General features: G+C 40.2%; 2 protein-coding genes across 3 annotated transcripts; both read right to left on the bottom strand.

The window, feature by feature from the left end:
• Window positions 1-773: 773 nt before the first annotated feature.
• On the bottom strand, window positions 774-7,125 carry stap2a (signal transducing adaptor family member 2a). Its single transcript, XM_058067589.1, has 11 exons — window positions 6,929-7,125; window positions 6,259-6,330; window positions 6,065-6,184; window positions 5,180-5,236; window positions 4,939-5,090; window positions 4,106-4,237; window positions 3,950-4,019; window positions 3,283-3,385; window positions 2,184-2,279; window positions 1,692-1,820; window positions 774-1,621 (listed from the first exon to the last, which is right to left on the bottom strand). The coding sequence occupies exons 1-11, from the start codon at window positions 7,034-7,036 to the stop codon at window positions 1,566-1,568; spliced, it is 1,095 nt and encodes a 364-aa protein (XP_057923572.1). The 5' UTR covers window positions 7,037-7,125; the 3' UTR covers window positions 774-1,565.
• A 2,031-nt stretch (window positions 7,126-9,156) lies between these two features.
• LOC131124949 (endophilin-A2-like) lies at window positions 9,157-16,077 on the bottom strand. 2 transcript variants are annotated; one of them, XM_058065961.1, is made up of 9 exons: window positions 15,833-16,076; window positions 13,862-13,930; window positions 13,556-13,775; window positions 12,815-12,948; window positions 11,649-11,807; window positions 10,948-11,051; window positions 10,536-10,669; window positions 10,405-10,461; window positions 9,157-9,506 (listed from the first exon to the last, which is right to left on the bottom strand). In XM_058065961.1, exons 1-9 carry the CDS (start codon window positions 15,875-15,877, stop codon window positions 9,316-9,318), a joined length of 1,113 nt encoding a protein of 370 aa, XP_057921944.1. In that variant the 5' UTR covers window positions 15,878-16,076; the 3' UTR covers window positions 9,157-9,315. The 2 variants fall into 2 exon arrangements, with proteins under 2 accessions (XP_057921944.1, XP_057921945.1); XM_058065962.1 differs by lacking the exon at window positions 10,405-10,461 and having other exon boundaries at window positions 15,833-16,077.
• Between the last annotated feature and the right edge of the window lie 53 nt (window positions 16,078-16,130).

The raw sequence follows: 16,130 nt of genomic DNA, 5'->3' as shown, positions 1-16,130 counted from the left end.
GGTTGATAAACCAGCATCAAAGAGGTACAGCATCCACTTAGCAGTCAGTCCAAACTAAATTATCAATAGGCTATTTTTGTCTACCAATACCTGAGAACCATTTCAGCAGTGTCTTCTAGTTTCTACTAAATGTGCAAAACACACCACAGTGTTTTGGTTATTAATTAAAATTGAGAAAGGTCAGACAAAAACAGAGACGTTCGTAAACCACCTTGCAGCCGCAGCTCTGATCAGAATATGCCAACGCAGGTTTGATGATACGACTACAAAGTCCATCATAGACCTGCGGCCTAGGGTGTCCTCCTGGTGCCAAGTGCACTTATGGACATCCCTATGTTCGAACATGGTGTTAGTAGTGGACAAACTGTGGTTTGCACAGAAGTCCAACAACATCACACCGCATGGGTTCAGATTAGAGAGGCCGTTCCTCCCAAACACATCCCTCCAGGCACACTGTCATTGCCAGAATGGATGTTTAAGTCTCCTAGTAGAACAATGGAGTCCATCAGAGGGGTGCTCTCAAGCAGGCCCCAGACAACATAGCTCCGAGGATCACTCGGGCACTCAAACCCCTCCACAATGTTTTGGTGTTTCCATTTTGCAGCATATTTTTGTTGATGCACATACAGTATATACTGCCAATATTTTATACCTAAAATTGTAAATAAAATTGTTTATTAAAAAAACAAATATACAAGTATAACTTTTGTCAGGGATTTTGTTTTGTAGTTGCAAGAATGAAAAAAAAAATCCAGCTGTAACAAATACAGGATGAGGAAATCGCAACCATGCAAAAACAATTTAATGCCCTTTATATCTCACAAAAACATGTACAAACTTTGAATTTCAAAAAAACATTTTCAGTCATGCCATTCGTAGCATACTCAGTCACACACTTTAGATTTGCAAGTACTGCCCAATTTCTTTTGTGGAATTAATTACACCGTCTGATGTATAAAAAGGTTCCAAGGTCAAGTTAGGACAGAGAGGAGGGTGTGGCATGAATAATTAACACAGCAAATAAAGCCTAAAAGGCACACCCAAACGTTTAGTACAACTGCTGTGCAGGTTTGTTCATGGTAGTTTATTCCACTAGGAGGCGCCCTTGCATGTAAATGACATTGTTGTTCTTGAAAGGAAGTACAGTTGGAGTCACCTGGGATTTTCAGGCACCCTTGGTGAGTCACAGCAGAACACGAGGAAGAAGGAAATGAAAAATTAAAGGTGTCACGCCAACACAGTATTGTTGAAAATGAGTAGTAACACAAGCAGGTCAGCACACAAACATTGTCTCTTAGAAATAGCACCAGGCCCAGTTAGTGGTCCCTACTTGTCAGGTTTTTAGTCATTGTGAGTAAAGTTTTTGTGCTCAGTAAACAGTACTTTGTGCAGTTCAAGTATGACGTCCAGTGTGTCCACACCATTACACGAGCCCAACATCAATACCTATGACAATTATGAGATAGTGGCTGCTTGCAGCCTTTTGTGTTCCACCTTACAAGGCACAGGATGAATACATAGTTGAAATGAGAAGGGGTTTGGCACTGGAGTCGCGTCCTTTTATATCACTCCTGGCTGGCTCGTCTCTTCTCCAACTTCATTTTCAGCTCCTCGTTGAGGGCTGCATGACGAACGAAAAGGAAGTGAGGGTCAGACTTGAACAAAGAGTGAACAGCGACTGCAGCACTCACTTTGTGCGAGAGGGGAAGGGGACAGGATGAGTCGTCTCATGGGGTTGGTAGGCGAGGCAGGCACTGATGACGTCAGGATTCGGCGGTCCGGGGCGGGGGATCGCGACAGGGGGCTGCTGGGCCAGCGATCTGCACCAGCGATACATTTGAAATGCCATTGTTGATGTTTCTATTTAGGGTTGATTCCATTTGTACTCAACAAACATATCAGTTTTGTATTTACTCCCATCTTTCATGAGTTGAACTCTTAACTGTTTTCTATGCACACAAATACAGTAAAACAACATATTTTGGAGTGACCTTTTATTGGGACCAGTGTAAGGCAGACCTGCGCAGTAATCATGCTGTCTAATCATAATCATGTCTAATGATATGCCAAACCTGTGAGGTGGGTGGATTATGGAAAAAGCTTTAGTTGAGATCATGAAAGATGAGAGCAAAAACCAAAGCGTTACTTTGGTACTTATATTTTTTGAATGAAAAGAAACACACCTTGCTTTGGGGGCAGTGCAGGAGCCTTTGGCAGGGGGCTGGTGGGCGCAGTGTGGAGGATCCTTTCTCCGTTCTCATCATTGGCAGAAACGTATGCTGAGGACACAAACAGTAATGGTAATGGTTTTATTTCATTTGAACATGCATCAGATTACAATTGAGTGCATCACATAATCAGTTCACAGTTCCACATGTCCAAAAGGAGTAGGAAGAAGCAAAGCTTATTAAATCCTACCCCTCCATCTGGTACTTTTACAATCACTAACTGTTACATTTGTTCACTTCCTGCTTTCCATAATACAGTTTAAGTTTTTTTTTTTTTTTTAATAATGCACCTCGTACTTTGGTATGAATATAACCATCCAATGACATAATGGGTACCATAGTAACTGTCAATATAGTGATATATATAGCACATCATGACTGGTTCAAGACTCTTCATCCTTGTATTTAGCAAACATCAACTGCTTGTATTGTTTCTTCTATTGACTCATCGTTGTGCATTGTTTGAGGTCCTTACTCAATCCATTCAATAGTTTGATTCCACATACTGAAATGCTATGGCTTTTTAATGTAGTACCCTAGCATATAAGTGTTTCAAATGTAGTTCTTCCCTGAGATCATATTTCTCCTCTCTTGTAGAGAAGTATTGGATGACATTTTTAGGTAATTGGTTATTTTTAGCCTTATGCATTATTTTACCTGTCTGAAGATGAACTATATCAGCAAGTTGAAGTATTTGTGATTTTAGAAATAAGGAGATAGTATGTTCTCTGTAGGTCGGCATTGTGAATTATCCTTACTGACCTTTTTTGCAGTACATTTAGCGAGTGAAGATTGCCTTTATAGTTATTAGCCCATATTTCCACACAATAAGTAAGAACCAGGGAGCAATAAAGAGTGTGGAGTGATTTCTGATTGACAACAAGTTTTGCTTTGTTCAATACTGAAATATTTCTGGCCACCTTATGTTGTATATTTGTAATATGAGGTTTCCAGCTATTTTCATCTATTGTGATCCCCAGAAATTTAAGTGCTACTTAAGCGGGGGGAAAAAAGCAACCAGGAAGCTGAAATTGTGATGTATGTATATACTCACTTATATTCTCCTCATAAGGTTCCTCTAGGAGAAAAGGTTGCAGAGTTCCAGCTGTCTTCTCCACCAGGGCATCAATAACATCATGAAGTGTTGCACAAGGAATCTGCAGAAGCCAGGACAAAACTTTTACACTACCAGCAAATGTAAAAGCTGGAACAGACAACAAGACAATGTACCTTCTGTTTTTCCTCACTGAATAATAATATTCCTCACATAACCAACGCTTTGCAGTCATCACAAATCGCAAGTTTAATATCCGAAGGAGATGCCACAAACATAACAGTAGTCAGGAACGAGCAAGCTTGTTATGAGCCACCCACGGTTGTTTAAGTGCTTCAGATGCGGTTTGATGAGGTCATCATTTGTGCACCAAAAAATACTAGAGTCCATAAGCCTATATTGCATTATATAGAATATTTGAAACATTGGTTTTCATCCCTAGTGTTAATGAAAATGGAAAATGTATACAATAAGTAAATATTATGCAAAAATTACAGTGTAAAAAAGTACATTATATTGTGTTATGTTCCAACGTCTGCTAATGTATAACAAACATCACACACAATTTACTGATTACAGTACTTGCTTTTGTTCTATATTCTATGATATATTATTTTTAATGTTAATGTTTAGCTACAATTCCACCTTTACAACAATTTCAACTTACTGGATTTTCGACATCAATCACGTAGCCACCCTGGTCCCTCTGCGTTACACGGTAATGTCTGAACACAGACCTTGATGGAGCACAGAAGTCCAAGTCACTGAAATGCTTGAAGTTGTAGGTAGCGTTTAGTACGCACAGCAGATGTTCAAACTGTACCCGTTGAGGTCCTGTCGAGTGGTGACAGCCAGTGAGCATCCATCCCTTCCAGGTCGCAACAGCATGTTTCCACAGTCGGGGTGTCTCTCAAGGAGGACTTCGGCCTCTGTACGAGACACGGGGCGAAAACACCTGCATTCACACCCAACCCATGCATGTCAGTAAACACAGCCATAGTAATGATAGCATGCAGGAGATCACATTATGTACATGGGCACAATATAGTGAAATATAACATATGAAAACATTTAATTTAAGAGTGCATATGTAGTACTCTGGCCACAAGGGGGCAATAATTTACATCACCTTAGATGACATGACCTTCACACTGCATGGAGTCAGCTGTGGCATATCCGACAGAGTGAAAAAAAGTTATCCTCCCATTCTGTGTGGAAGTGGTAAGGTTTGGGCTTCTTAATTTGTTGTTCTTCACCACTAACTTCACACTGTTTGAAATAATTTAGGTTTAGAATAACTAAATTGGAGAGGCTAACTAGCTCGGTAGCTTGCTATGCTAGCAGCGGCAGTGATCTCATAGCCTGCGCAATGTGGTGTAAACGAAGAATAATAGTAGTGTAAAGGTAAGGGTGTTATTTCATGTCTACGGTGCTCTTGATGGTATAAACCTATTTAGAAAGGTTTTCTATGCTGTAACTACAAAAATATGAATTTAATTTAATATTGAATTATTGAAATTTACTTATCGCAGTCAGGCCTGGAACCAATTAACCGCTATTAACGAGGGACAACTGTAGTGCATTGGTCTTCTGAGTGCTACATCTTATTAGAATGAGCGGATGTACAATGTATTCAAAAATCAAAGGAGATCTTACGGGGGGATCTCTCCTACTAGAGGGACAGAAAGAGGTGAAGGTGGTGCTCGTGTTGGGGTGCGACTTCTGCGCCTGGACCTTTCCTTGTCCACGACCTCCTTCAGCATCTGGAGCTGGCCAGGCAGCAACGTGAGGCTTGACGGTACATTTAGCTGTGGTTCAACAGGAGTGAAGAAGGAGGTACACAGTGAAACACAGATAAGCTGTAAAATTCATTCAAAGTGGGAAAATTGATGTTTACATCTGTGACAGAGTAGAGAAACCCCTTCCAGAGCTCCCTTGATTCCAAGTTGGGTGCCTAGAAAAAGAGTAAAAGATAAATTAGAGAAACACCAGAGGTTCCCAGAGAAAATGCACACTTGGGACCCAAATGTGTCCCTTCAGAAAACCAAAAAAGTCGTAAAATTTTCACTGCCACTTTCTATGCTTAAATATTTAATCAGCTTCATTCCTACTCTGAACCACAAGGTTTTATTTTTTTTTTTAAAGTTTTTAATTTATGAGACATTGTCTTTAGTACACACATTATTTTACCAAGGAACACAAAAAACATTATGGAATACAGAGTGGATTATTTGGGTTGACGTGATAGAGCCTTGGATATATCAATCAATTATAACATTGATTTTTGAAGTATTATCATTTTATGTCTTAAGACCCTGGGAACCTGAATAATATGCTATAAAAATCATCCACAGTGGAACCTTGGTTTTCATACACTCCAATTTTCGTCAATCATTTTTTTCTTTGGCAATATTGAGTGCCCAAACAAAGCAAACTACATGTTGCTAACTCATTGTTTGTGCATTTTGTATTGAGCATGGCTGCTAAATAACTCGTCAAGGGACCAAAGAAAGATGGGAGTTCCAGCAATTTGATAAAGAAGTTGTATGGTGCCATGAAGTGACTTTGGATGCAAACACTCACATATTAACATACATCCCTCTAGAAAGTATGAAGAGAACTTGATTCAAACTATTGACTTTGGGAATCCATTAACATTGGCAAAAATACTTATAATACTTTAAAATGAAGAAGTCGCTAAAACATCCTAGGTGGGTCCATGGAAGGTTAACCCAGGAAGTACATAGTACATATTACTTGTGTGCAATATGGATGACATTACTGTAATTCTGGTTTCTCCATCCTTCATGCGCAGGATGAGTCTGGCTGCCTCCAAGTTTTTGTCCCGACTGCAATCGTCCTTCAAGGAAACAAACCCATTGAGGTCCAGCTTCTCCACATACTGCAAAACACAGCAATATCTCATGTTTAGATTTGAAAGAGACTTTACCAAAGTGTTCAATATATGCATCTTACATGAGCATCCTTGGCATTATTGAAGAAATACAAAGCATTCCCACACAGACATGTCCACAGACGTTTGGGTGCCTGTCACACAGGGGGAGAAGAGTAGCATCTGGTTATTAGAATGTTTAGTCCATTCATCTAATTTCCTGCCACAAGAGATGGATGTGGGTGGGCAGCAGCTGCTGTCAATGAATCCCTGCATTAGGCTGCACCTGAGCCTGGCTCAAATGACAAGTCCTTAGTCTGCAGTAAAAGCAACCTAATGAGACACCGGGGGTCCACTGACGGGGTGGATACCCCGTGTGTCATCATCATGCACCTAGGATACCATGCACAGCTTTAAGATATTAGAAATATTGTAGAGCATATTGTTACAATGAATACAATATTCTCCCTGAAAGCAGACAGAATAAAATCCCTTCAGTTAATCATTAGACATTTCAATGCAGCCAGACGACAATTAAGGCGTAGTTGTAGCATGATCGCACTTGAAAAACACAACCGGCAAAGGAAGAAAACAATCCCTACTGGGACCAGCGACCATACCAGCACAATAAGGAGGTTGACAGCTCTGAGCAGAATGATTGGGATCCACCGGTACGCTGACCGACACCACTACCAAAGCACGACATGCACCGACAAACATGGCACCTGGAAGACACGAAGAGGCCGAGCCTACCTTTTCTTTAGGTCCTTTTTTCTCCAGGTAGCCTTCGTAGTAGCAAGGCGGGAGCTGAGCGCGCGATCCCCCCGGCCCAGGGCGCTGCCTGACGGGTGCAGCCGCCATGAGTTGTCGCTGGCTGAGCACCACCACCCGAGGACAAAGGGGCGCAGAGCCCGGCCAAGGGACACGCCTTCCCAGCCGATAAGATGGTACCGTGGCAATAAACCAACAGCTGGCTGGTGGGGGCATGCTGTGTCGGGGAGAGGTGGGGGTCATACACATGGGGGACTGTGCAGATTATATATTGATTCGGAAGAGAAATATGTTCATGCACTGCATTCATTCAACCCTACAACTGTAAATAGATCCATTAAGTCTGACAGACAAGATAAAAATATAACATAGCGTACAGTGAAAAAAAATCCTAAAACACAAATATTATGACGCTACATTTATTTCAAAAAGCAAACAGACAACCTCCAATCCCCTTTACATACACATAGTACATAAAATAAACCCCAAAAATAAAACATCCCAGAGAGGTAATTCACATACGTATCCTCAAGATAATCCAGGACAATACTACTTTTAGTGTCCTAATGTGTCACAGTTACCAAATGAAGACGTTTCTTAAGACATATAATGTAGTAAAGTTGACGCATGCAAAGAGGTTAATAAAGTATGATAAAATAAAGCTTTGATAACACTTCCTTCATTAATTCTGACATGGGTAATAATGACATTTCACACAATCTAGTGGCGCGCTGTAAAGGCCGGTCATAGCATTCAGGCCACTATGATTAAGCACAACACAAAAATTGATCTATACGCCCTTTGTTCCAAGATATTATTTACTTTCAACATCCCCCTTCTCAACATCTTAGATTTAGTGCAATGAGGTATGTAAACACACACCTGAACTATGTAGTTATTAAGCTGCACAGATGAACCCCCCAAATAAAGTAAGTGTCATAGGAGGCATGCAAACATTGAGATGCATATACTACTATAACAATGAGGAGATTATTCCGACGATGGACGCCAGAGCTCCAAAAGGCACTATAGGATTGGGATGGGGGCAGATAATGAGAGACAGGGCAGAGGTACTGGGGGGGCAGGTGGTGAATACAGAGGAGAGGGGGAGGGCATAATCTGCTGCTGTGTGTCTTTCCCTGCTGAAAAGAACTGTCTGTTCCACTCAAGCTTCAAATAGGGATGGCAGAGTTGAGCGGGGCGGTCCAACAAGGGGATCATCATTGCGAAGAGGAGAAAGTTGGCATTTTGGGCAAAAGAGCAGACCCTCACCACCCTAGCCTGCTGTAATGGGCGTAACCAAAGTGAAAACAACCATTGTGTACAGAGCTTGCTTAAGTTACTAAACTCTCTACACAATAGACGAGGGAATGCATCTGTCAGATGGTACAAAACAGCCCCAATACACATCAGACAAAGTTACATGCTTCTAATTAAAGGTTAAATATAAAAAGACTAGCTTACCCAGCATACTCACAAAAAACTAATCACAGGCAGAAAATTCACATACAAACACATGGCTAGGAGCCCAGAAAACATTGTAAGCGACACTGCCAGCAGCATCAATAGAGCCTGAGAAAATACAGGAGCTGAAGCATGGATGTTTTGGCTTTGATGTTATTCGTTTACAATTTAACGTTGATATTTTCCATGATTGGATGCATTATAGGCAAAATCTAAGCATGTGCCTTCTTTAGAAATAGCATTAATTGAATTTTGCAGCATTGTGTTGCACGTTTCTGTGGTAAACAGTGCCTTTTTTAGCATTAGCTCAGAGATGGGAGGCGTAGTTGTGCAAAAACTGTTCGGAAATAATATTAAAATGTGTTTTATATGGATTATTCCTCCCACATTATCATTAAAGTTTGTGTTAACAGGCGTCCATAGTACATGGTGCATGAGCAACACTGCCACCAGGTGGCAGCAGATGTTTCGCTCAAACACCAGTCACCCATGTGAGGTGAAGATACGTAACTTAAAATAAAACATGATGTATTTAGAACCAAAGTGTGCATAATAACAAAAAGGCCTTCAAGATGTTGTGAGTATTCAGGTTTAAATGAAAGAGGATGCACTTTAGTGTTGAAGATACTGGGAAGCTTCCAGAAACAAGTGATTACGTAATCACGTAAAAAGTGCACAGGTGCATGTGTTGAAAAACTGGAATGTGGCAAGTGCAGCCAAATAGCCTTTGGTCCTTTTTCTTTTAAAAAATGATTTAAATGTCCTTGGTAATGTAATATTAGACCAAATATGTTCTAGATAGCAAAAGAGGCAGATGTCATGAGATGGGTAGTTTTTCCACAAATATGTCGCTTGTTGGACTTGATAATCCTCTTACATTCCACGTTTCATCCTGTGCGCTGTGTTCACTGCGAGAGTGGAACAACCACTTCAACATAGTTGTTGGGGAAGTATCCTGTCTTGCCACGAAGCCTTCCCTCAAACCAATTCTCATCGATTTGGCTGACCAACGTGATGATGTCTCCCTCACGAAAGCCCAGCTCGCTCCCGTTCTCGGGGTCAAAGTCGTACAGAGCTTTACAGCATGGCTCTTCCGCTGAAATGGGACAAAGTGGAGCAAAGTGAGGCAGGAGAATATATTGACAGTTTCCCCCTGACAAGATAAGCATTGACTGAAATGAATTTCATTAGAAGGTGTGTGGGGACCAGCATGTTTTCATTAGGAGTCAGCAACAGAAACCAGGAGCTGTTTCAACCAACACAAAGTGGAAGTGTAACAATGTGAGACTCCAAACCTACACCAACAAGTTACATAAGGACATGTTTTATTACTTCCACCAAGGAGGTTATTACACACTTTACGAACAGTTACACCAAAGAACCCTACATCTTCACATAGAAGGAATTACGTGATAAAATTTAGATAGAATGGCACAATGACATCAATGGAAGGAAATCTGCTATGCAGGAGGAGATGTTGTAATGTGAAACTGAGTTTCATCTAGATTAGATCCAGACTGGCAACAATTAGAGGTGACACATGGGCCTTGGTGGAGGTTTTGCTAATAAGAATGTAATGACAATGCACATTTAATTTCTGGTGAGGACGAGTGAGTGATGAGAAAACCCAGATGTTTCAATAAAGAGGCTGTCGGATACAAACAAGCTCTTTGAAAACACGCTTGTTGAATTCATGAATTTCTCATAAAATGGGAAGAACGAGCATGGCATTTACAAGAGTGTGTGTCTCTCTGCAGCCTTTGCAAAAGTCCCATTTGACAAGCCACATCCTTTTGCAAGGGCTTTGACAAATTGAATTTAGTCGACCCAACAGCACCCTTTATCCTCTAGCAATGTTATAAGAACTGCCCCTTCAGACTGGAAAAAACTTCGTCATCACTCAACTACCTCATAAATATGCAACAGAGGGAGCTCAATTACGAAGTAAAATTTTTGTGCGAACAACACAAATCATCCTTTTCTGGCTCACTCACACGCTCTGTTCCTGATCGAACTTCTTTGGAAGGATGAATCTGGATGTGGTGGAGGTACTTTAGGTCGCAGAAGGAAAGACTCATCAGTCACGTAACAAATAGGCGTATGCATTCCATGTAAGTATATTTACCTGGGGTGTAAGCTGGAGGGCTTGTCATAGCTGATGTATAACCCCCGTTGGACTGCTCGGCCTCGCCGTAGTCAAAGGACTGTCTTGGCTTGGGTTTGTATTCTCTCCTGGGTTGGGACTGACTCTCAGTCACCCTGCAACAAGGAGAATGCTTTGAGCATTGGTCATTTATAATCATCCGCACATTTAACACACCACAAAATTTCACTTCATGTGAATAATGGAGGCAGAATCAAATGCAGAAAAAATGGAGTGTCAAGTGTTTGATAACTAAATATAAAAAAGATCACAAAAAAACAATTATATGATATATTTTATATTATTCACTCTTGTAAATAGCTGATAAAAAGAGAGGTGACCTGCTGAATTATGTTTTGCAACTCCAGCTTCCAAAAATAGTCGCAGTACTGACCTTTTTTTCAGGTTCACAGAAAGGTTCTCCAGAATCTCTGTGGCACCCCTGTGGTACTGCAGCAGAGACTCTACAAAAAAGGACAGCTGGGTCACCTGCTCCACCTACAGATTAACAATTACAAAGATTTACACATCTCTGTGAAGCCAAACACTGAAATAGGGATTATACAAATTGTATTTAAATTGTTGTTATTCACAACGGCTTGACTCACAAAGTCTGGAACGAACAAGCTATTCTATCCTATTCCATACTCCTTAAAAATACAGTTAAGATGCTAGTTGAGTGTCAAACTTGAATTTAGACAGATCTAATCTATACTGGCACACAACAGGGTACAGTGGATTCCTGTGTATTCATGACTGGCAATGCCACATTAAAAAAAAAAATAATCAAAACATTACTTTACTTTTGGGAAAACCCTCAATTTTTGCTTAGAATCTCTATAAACGTTGTGTTTTTTTCCATTGTAAAATTGTAATGTAATATAATATAATGTCTCATCAATGTAACATTACTGACGCTTATGAGATTTAACTTGATTTTCAATATTTTTTATTTTCTCCATTAATTCTAGGTCATAGTCAACCAAGAAATATTAATTAATTAATGAACAATTAAAAAAAACGTGATAAAGTGAGGGAGCGATGTTCGAACCACGGTGTAGCGAGGGACAACTGGTGTCATACATGGCCACTCACATCAGTCTCCAGAAGGTCGTGCATGGAACTCTCAGCCGCCTCTTTGGACTCGTGGAACTTCTCCAGGGCCTGCCTGATTTCATCATCATGTATTTTACCCTGGCGTTTTTTTTTATAGTCATAGTCCAGGCGGCGGCCTTCGAGTTTCTTCAGTTTTTGCTGATGGTGTAAAAAGATTAGAAAATGTGAGCGATGAAGACTTCATTTCAGCTTCACGTGATCACATTATGACCACTCATTCATTTTGATTTGTATAAAATCCTTCCAACGCAAAACTGCCAAGTACTTTCTTATGCCATTGTAGCAAACAGCTTTGGCATGCTTCACTATGTTTATCCACGGTTGAAGTTTGAATCGAGGCAACTGAATTTTACCTCTTGTCCAAAAGGCTTCAGTGTAGGGATGGGCAATATATCAATTTTATTAACATATTGGTATTTCATTTAAGCACAATATCAAAAACAAACCATTCATATCGGTATAAATTGATCCAGAGTTCTCACTCATCACTGTACACTATATGCGGGGGCGCCACTGAGCACCGCTCCGGCCCCTTCCCCTCCTTGCATGAAGGAGAAGTCCCACTCAGTCTTCAACAAACATGCGGAAGTTGTCAGAAAATAAAAAGCAGTGGCTCAGTAATTTGAGCGGCTGTCAAGTGCTGAAGCACTACAAATATTTCTGCACTTGTCCCCCTGTTCAAAGTAAAGTATCTTTGTGTTGCTGATATTTAAAAAGTTCCTCTTACACCCGGCACTCTTTCATAGTTTGTTCTTTTGTAAATATTGAAAAATATTGCAATATATATATCGTGTATCAATATTCAACCGAAATATATCTGGACATGAAGGTTGGTTCATATCGACCAGCCTTATTTCTAAACTTTTGGGTATGGAGTTTCCCCATTTCCTACACTGGGACACATTAACTACAACATGTCTAGTGTGGCCAACCCCAGGGGACACACCAGCCAGGACATAAACAGGAAACACTGTCTCTAAAATGTAAAATTTTTGAACTGAAGAAGCCTTTTGGACAAAAGATGAAACATCTTCAACAAACAAGAAGAGCCCAATTGCTTCCATTCAACCTTTACGAATAACCATGACAGCGATGCCTGATAAACTAAACAAATATTACAATGCTTAATCCTCTTCTGCTTGTACCTGGATATCTTTAATGTCCTTCTCGACCACTTCTTGCATTGGATCAATGACATTCTGCTTAACATCAATATCCAATCTGCTCTTGACCACAGCCAGTTCCTTCATTGATTCTCCAATCTCAATAAGAGCACCACCTGCAGGAGATGTATTCAAAATATGAGCTTCATGAAGTGTTGGTTACTGTAAGGTATATAATAATATTTTGCATCTCGACAAGAAATGTGACATTAAGAACAATCTACAAATATGACAGAAATTTATGTCTGCCACACACTTTTCTTACCGATACACAGATATTGTCCAGCACTTAATTATGTGATGCCACAGATGCATTTCCCAGATTTTGTTTTATTTTTCAATTTATTTACATCACACATAATATTGCATCTTGCGGACGTTTAGTGACTAGGCAGTGTTGTTGCGAGGCAGACTAGAGACGTGTTTGTGAGTTGGAGATACATATATGGTGTCGGAATTGCACTGATGTTGTTTTCAGATCAGAATAAAGTTATGAAAGAGCGCAAGACTCTGTGTGACTGTATGGGGACACTACACTATGCTTCCGTCTGCCATCATGACAGAGCTGTGTGGCTTCACAGGATGCGCATGCTTAAGTTATGCTAAAAATTGAGGTCTCGAAATCAATAGACAGAAAAAACAATACCAATATGATCAGGCAGCTAATTTTTATGGCAATGTCATACCCAATTTTAACCTTAAAATAATGACGTATTTCTTTACCGAAGTTGTTGTTGTTGCCCATGCATTGTCCATATTTCATCATGACTTCGCCAAGCACTCCCTCGGGCTGCTGGTAGCCAGGACCATCGTTCGTTTGCCCACGTAATTTAGACACCTTGTTGACCATGACCAGTTTAGCTCTGGTGGCTGGGTTGGGTTGGAGGTAGTCTGTTGTTTTGTTGACTACTTCAATGAAGGCTTTACTGGTAACATCTGCTCTCTGCAAGCACAGTTTAGGAAGACAAAACACTGAAACATGTCTGTGTAATATTCAATTGCACGTTTATCTTAAAATGCATGCAGTACTCTTTCAAGGTCCTTGAAGTCTTCATCCAACTTGGTTCCCTCAGCGCCTCCAACCTTCTCGCTCACCATCTGAGAACATAAAGAAAGTACTGAAAATGCTGCTCCTTGCTGCTCCTCATGAAGTGGAACCTCTAGATCCTACAATTTAGAGTTTAACGCAAATTTTCAAGTGGCAAATCTCATCAAATCTCATGTTATCTGCTTTTTCTGTGGCTGTTTATGCCACTGCAACAAGAAAAACAAGAAACAAAACGAGGAAAAACATCAAATCAGAACCGGAACTTGTCAAAACAGTTCACTGTCCTGCCACAATGTCCTACGTAGATGTAGCACTGTATACTCAAAAGTTGGGATTTGGAAGTGGAAGAATGCAACACACTCCCTAAACATCAGCAGCGCCTCAGTTTAACGGGCAAACACCAACCTGGGCAGGCGGCCTCTATCCGCACGGCACGGGAAAAACTTGGGAGCGTTCAGCCTCCAGTAGCACCAGATTCCTCTCTACTCAGCTACCATCACTTCCTTGTTATAGAACACTTGCACACTCTCTTTAATTTATATATATATATATATATATTTTTTTTACCTGTAAATCGTGTGCAGTACCAATGACTATATTGAGTTGTGCGTTTTCATTTAAAAACACAGAAAAACACACAAAGCCAACACTTAAAATATCCTGCTATTTCCTTATCGGAGACGTAACGGCTGTGACGTAATGACAGGGCAGCATGACAATAATATGATAATGATAATAATTTAGCTCCACATTTCCATTAGACTTGGCTTTAAACACTGAGAGATGGTTAAAATCATGTCATTTAAATACATCTGGCTTCTTGACCAGAAGCATGTATTGTTGAAGAATGTCACTCATTAATGTCACGAGTAGAAGATTGATACGTTCAATGGTTGGAATGACATTACACAAGCATGTTGATGCTTTTGTTGTTCAGTGCTGCGACTATTGGTCTTGGTTTGTTTTTATTTTTGTTTACATTTCTGACATTTCTAAGCTCACCGGACTGTGAGACCGGTCTGGGTGGAGTATTTGCATTAGTAAGATTCCAAGTTTCCACAATGCAAGACACTCCCACTGCAAGTTCAGTGCTTTTCCAATCACATATTGTTTCCGCCAAAGCAGTAACTTGCAAAACAACATCATGGGATACTGGTTTTGCCAGTTATGTCATGTTTTTGTTTCTAATAGCAAGGAACAGCAACACAACCCTCATACAATTGAATGTTAAAATGCCTGACATTGATTCCAGGCATTTGCAAATATCTTATCATCTTTGTCACTTTGAATATTTACAATGATGAAGTGAGAAACAAGGTCAAAATACTGATATACGGCAGTGAATGCTTTTCTTTCATGAATCTGACTAAATAGCAATTATCTCTGGTCTACTTTGGACAAATGTTGGACAGATGGTTAAGTATTTTGCTAAATCTCTTCAGCATCTGTTCTCAAAATAAGCGTTTTTTTCTTCTCAAATCTAATCGAATTTGTCTTGGAATAAGATTAGAAGATTCCATTCTAAAGCAGCACGTTTTAATTCTCTGGGCTCAGCGTGAGTCAACATAATGTCACATAAATTCACATTGACCATTTGCTCTGAATATTAAAGTGAACAAATAAGTAGGAAACAGAAAAAGAAACATCCTTTTAAATTAACAAGTAAAGATACACACTTAAGCTCCCAAAAGTTGCGAGTCATTTACACAAGACAAAATTAATGTACATTGTCCTAGTTTGAGTAGTTTATTTATCGTTTAAGCCAAAAAACTTGTCATAATGTCATTTAATTTGCGAAAACCTTCTATTGTAAACCTACCTCAAGATAGCTCGGTTTGCCTCAGCAGCTAGCTTGAAGGTACCATAAACTTCCCGTCAAAATGACTGCAATGCTAACAAGCTAGCTAGTTGGTTCGTTAGCGGCTAATTAAAGTTAGAAAAGTAGCGCTTACTTGACTGGCTTTGTAAAATTGCTTCTTAATTCCAGCGACGGACATATTGCACTGTCTTTTTTTTCCACAGGAGAAAATGTGAAAGAAGCGAAGAGCCTGGGGTGAACGCTCCAAACAGCAGCGAGCGAGCAAGCGAGTAATACCACGTCTTCAAACTTTTGACGGCAGATGTGGAACTTCCTTGGCTACCACGGCTTCCTGGCACCGGCTTGCTGTGGGAGGCTCCACGGCCCAGAAGTGGGTCACAAGTTGCTCGACATACAGGTTCGTCTTTCAACAAGCTAATATGACTTTATTC

The sequence above is a fragment of the Doryrhamphus excisus genome, chromosome 3 (assembly GCF_030265055.1).
Source record: "Doryrhamphus excisus isolate RoL2022-K1 chromosome 3, RoL_Dexc_1.0, whole genome shotgun sequence".
Lineage (NCBI taxonomy): Eukaryota > Metazoa > Chordata > Actinopteri > Syngnathiformes > Syngnathidae > Doryrhamphus > Doryrhamphus excisus.
This window is presented reverse-complemented; position numbering and strand designations above follow the sequence as displayed.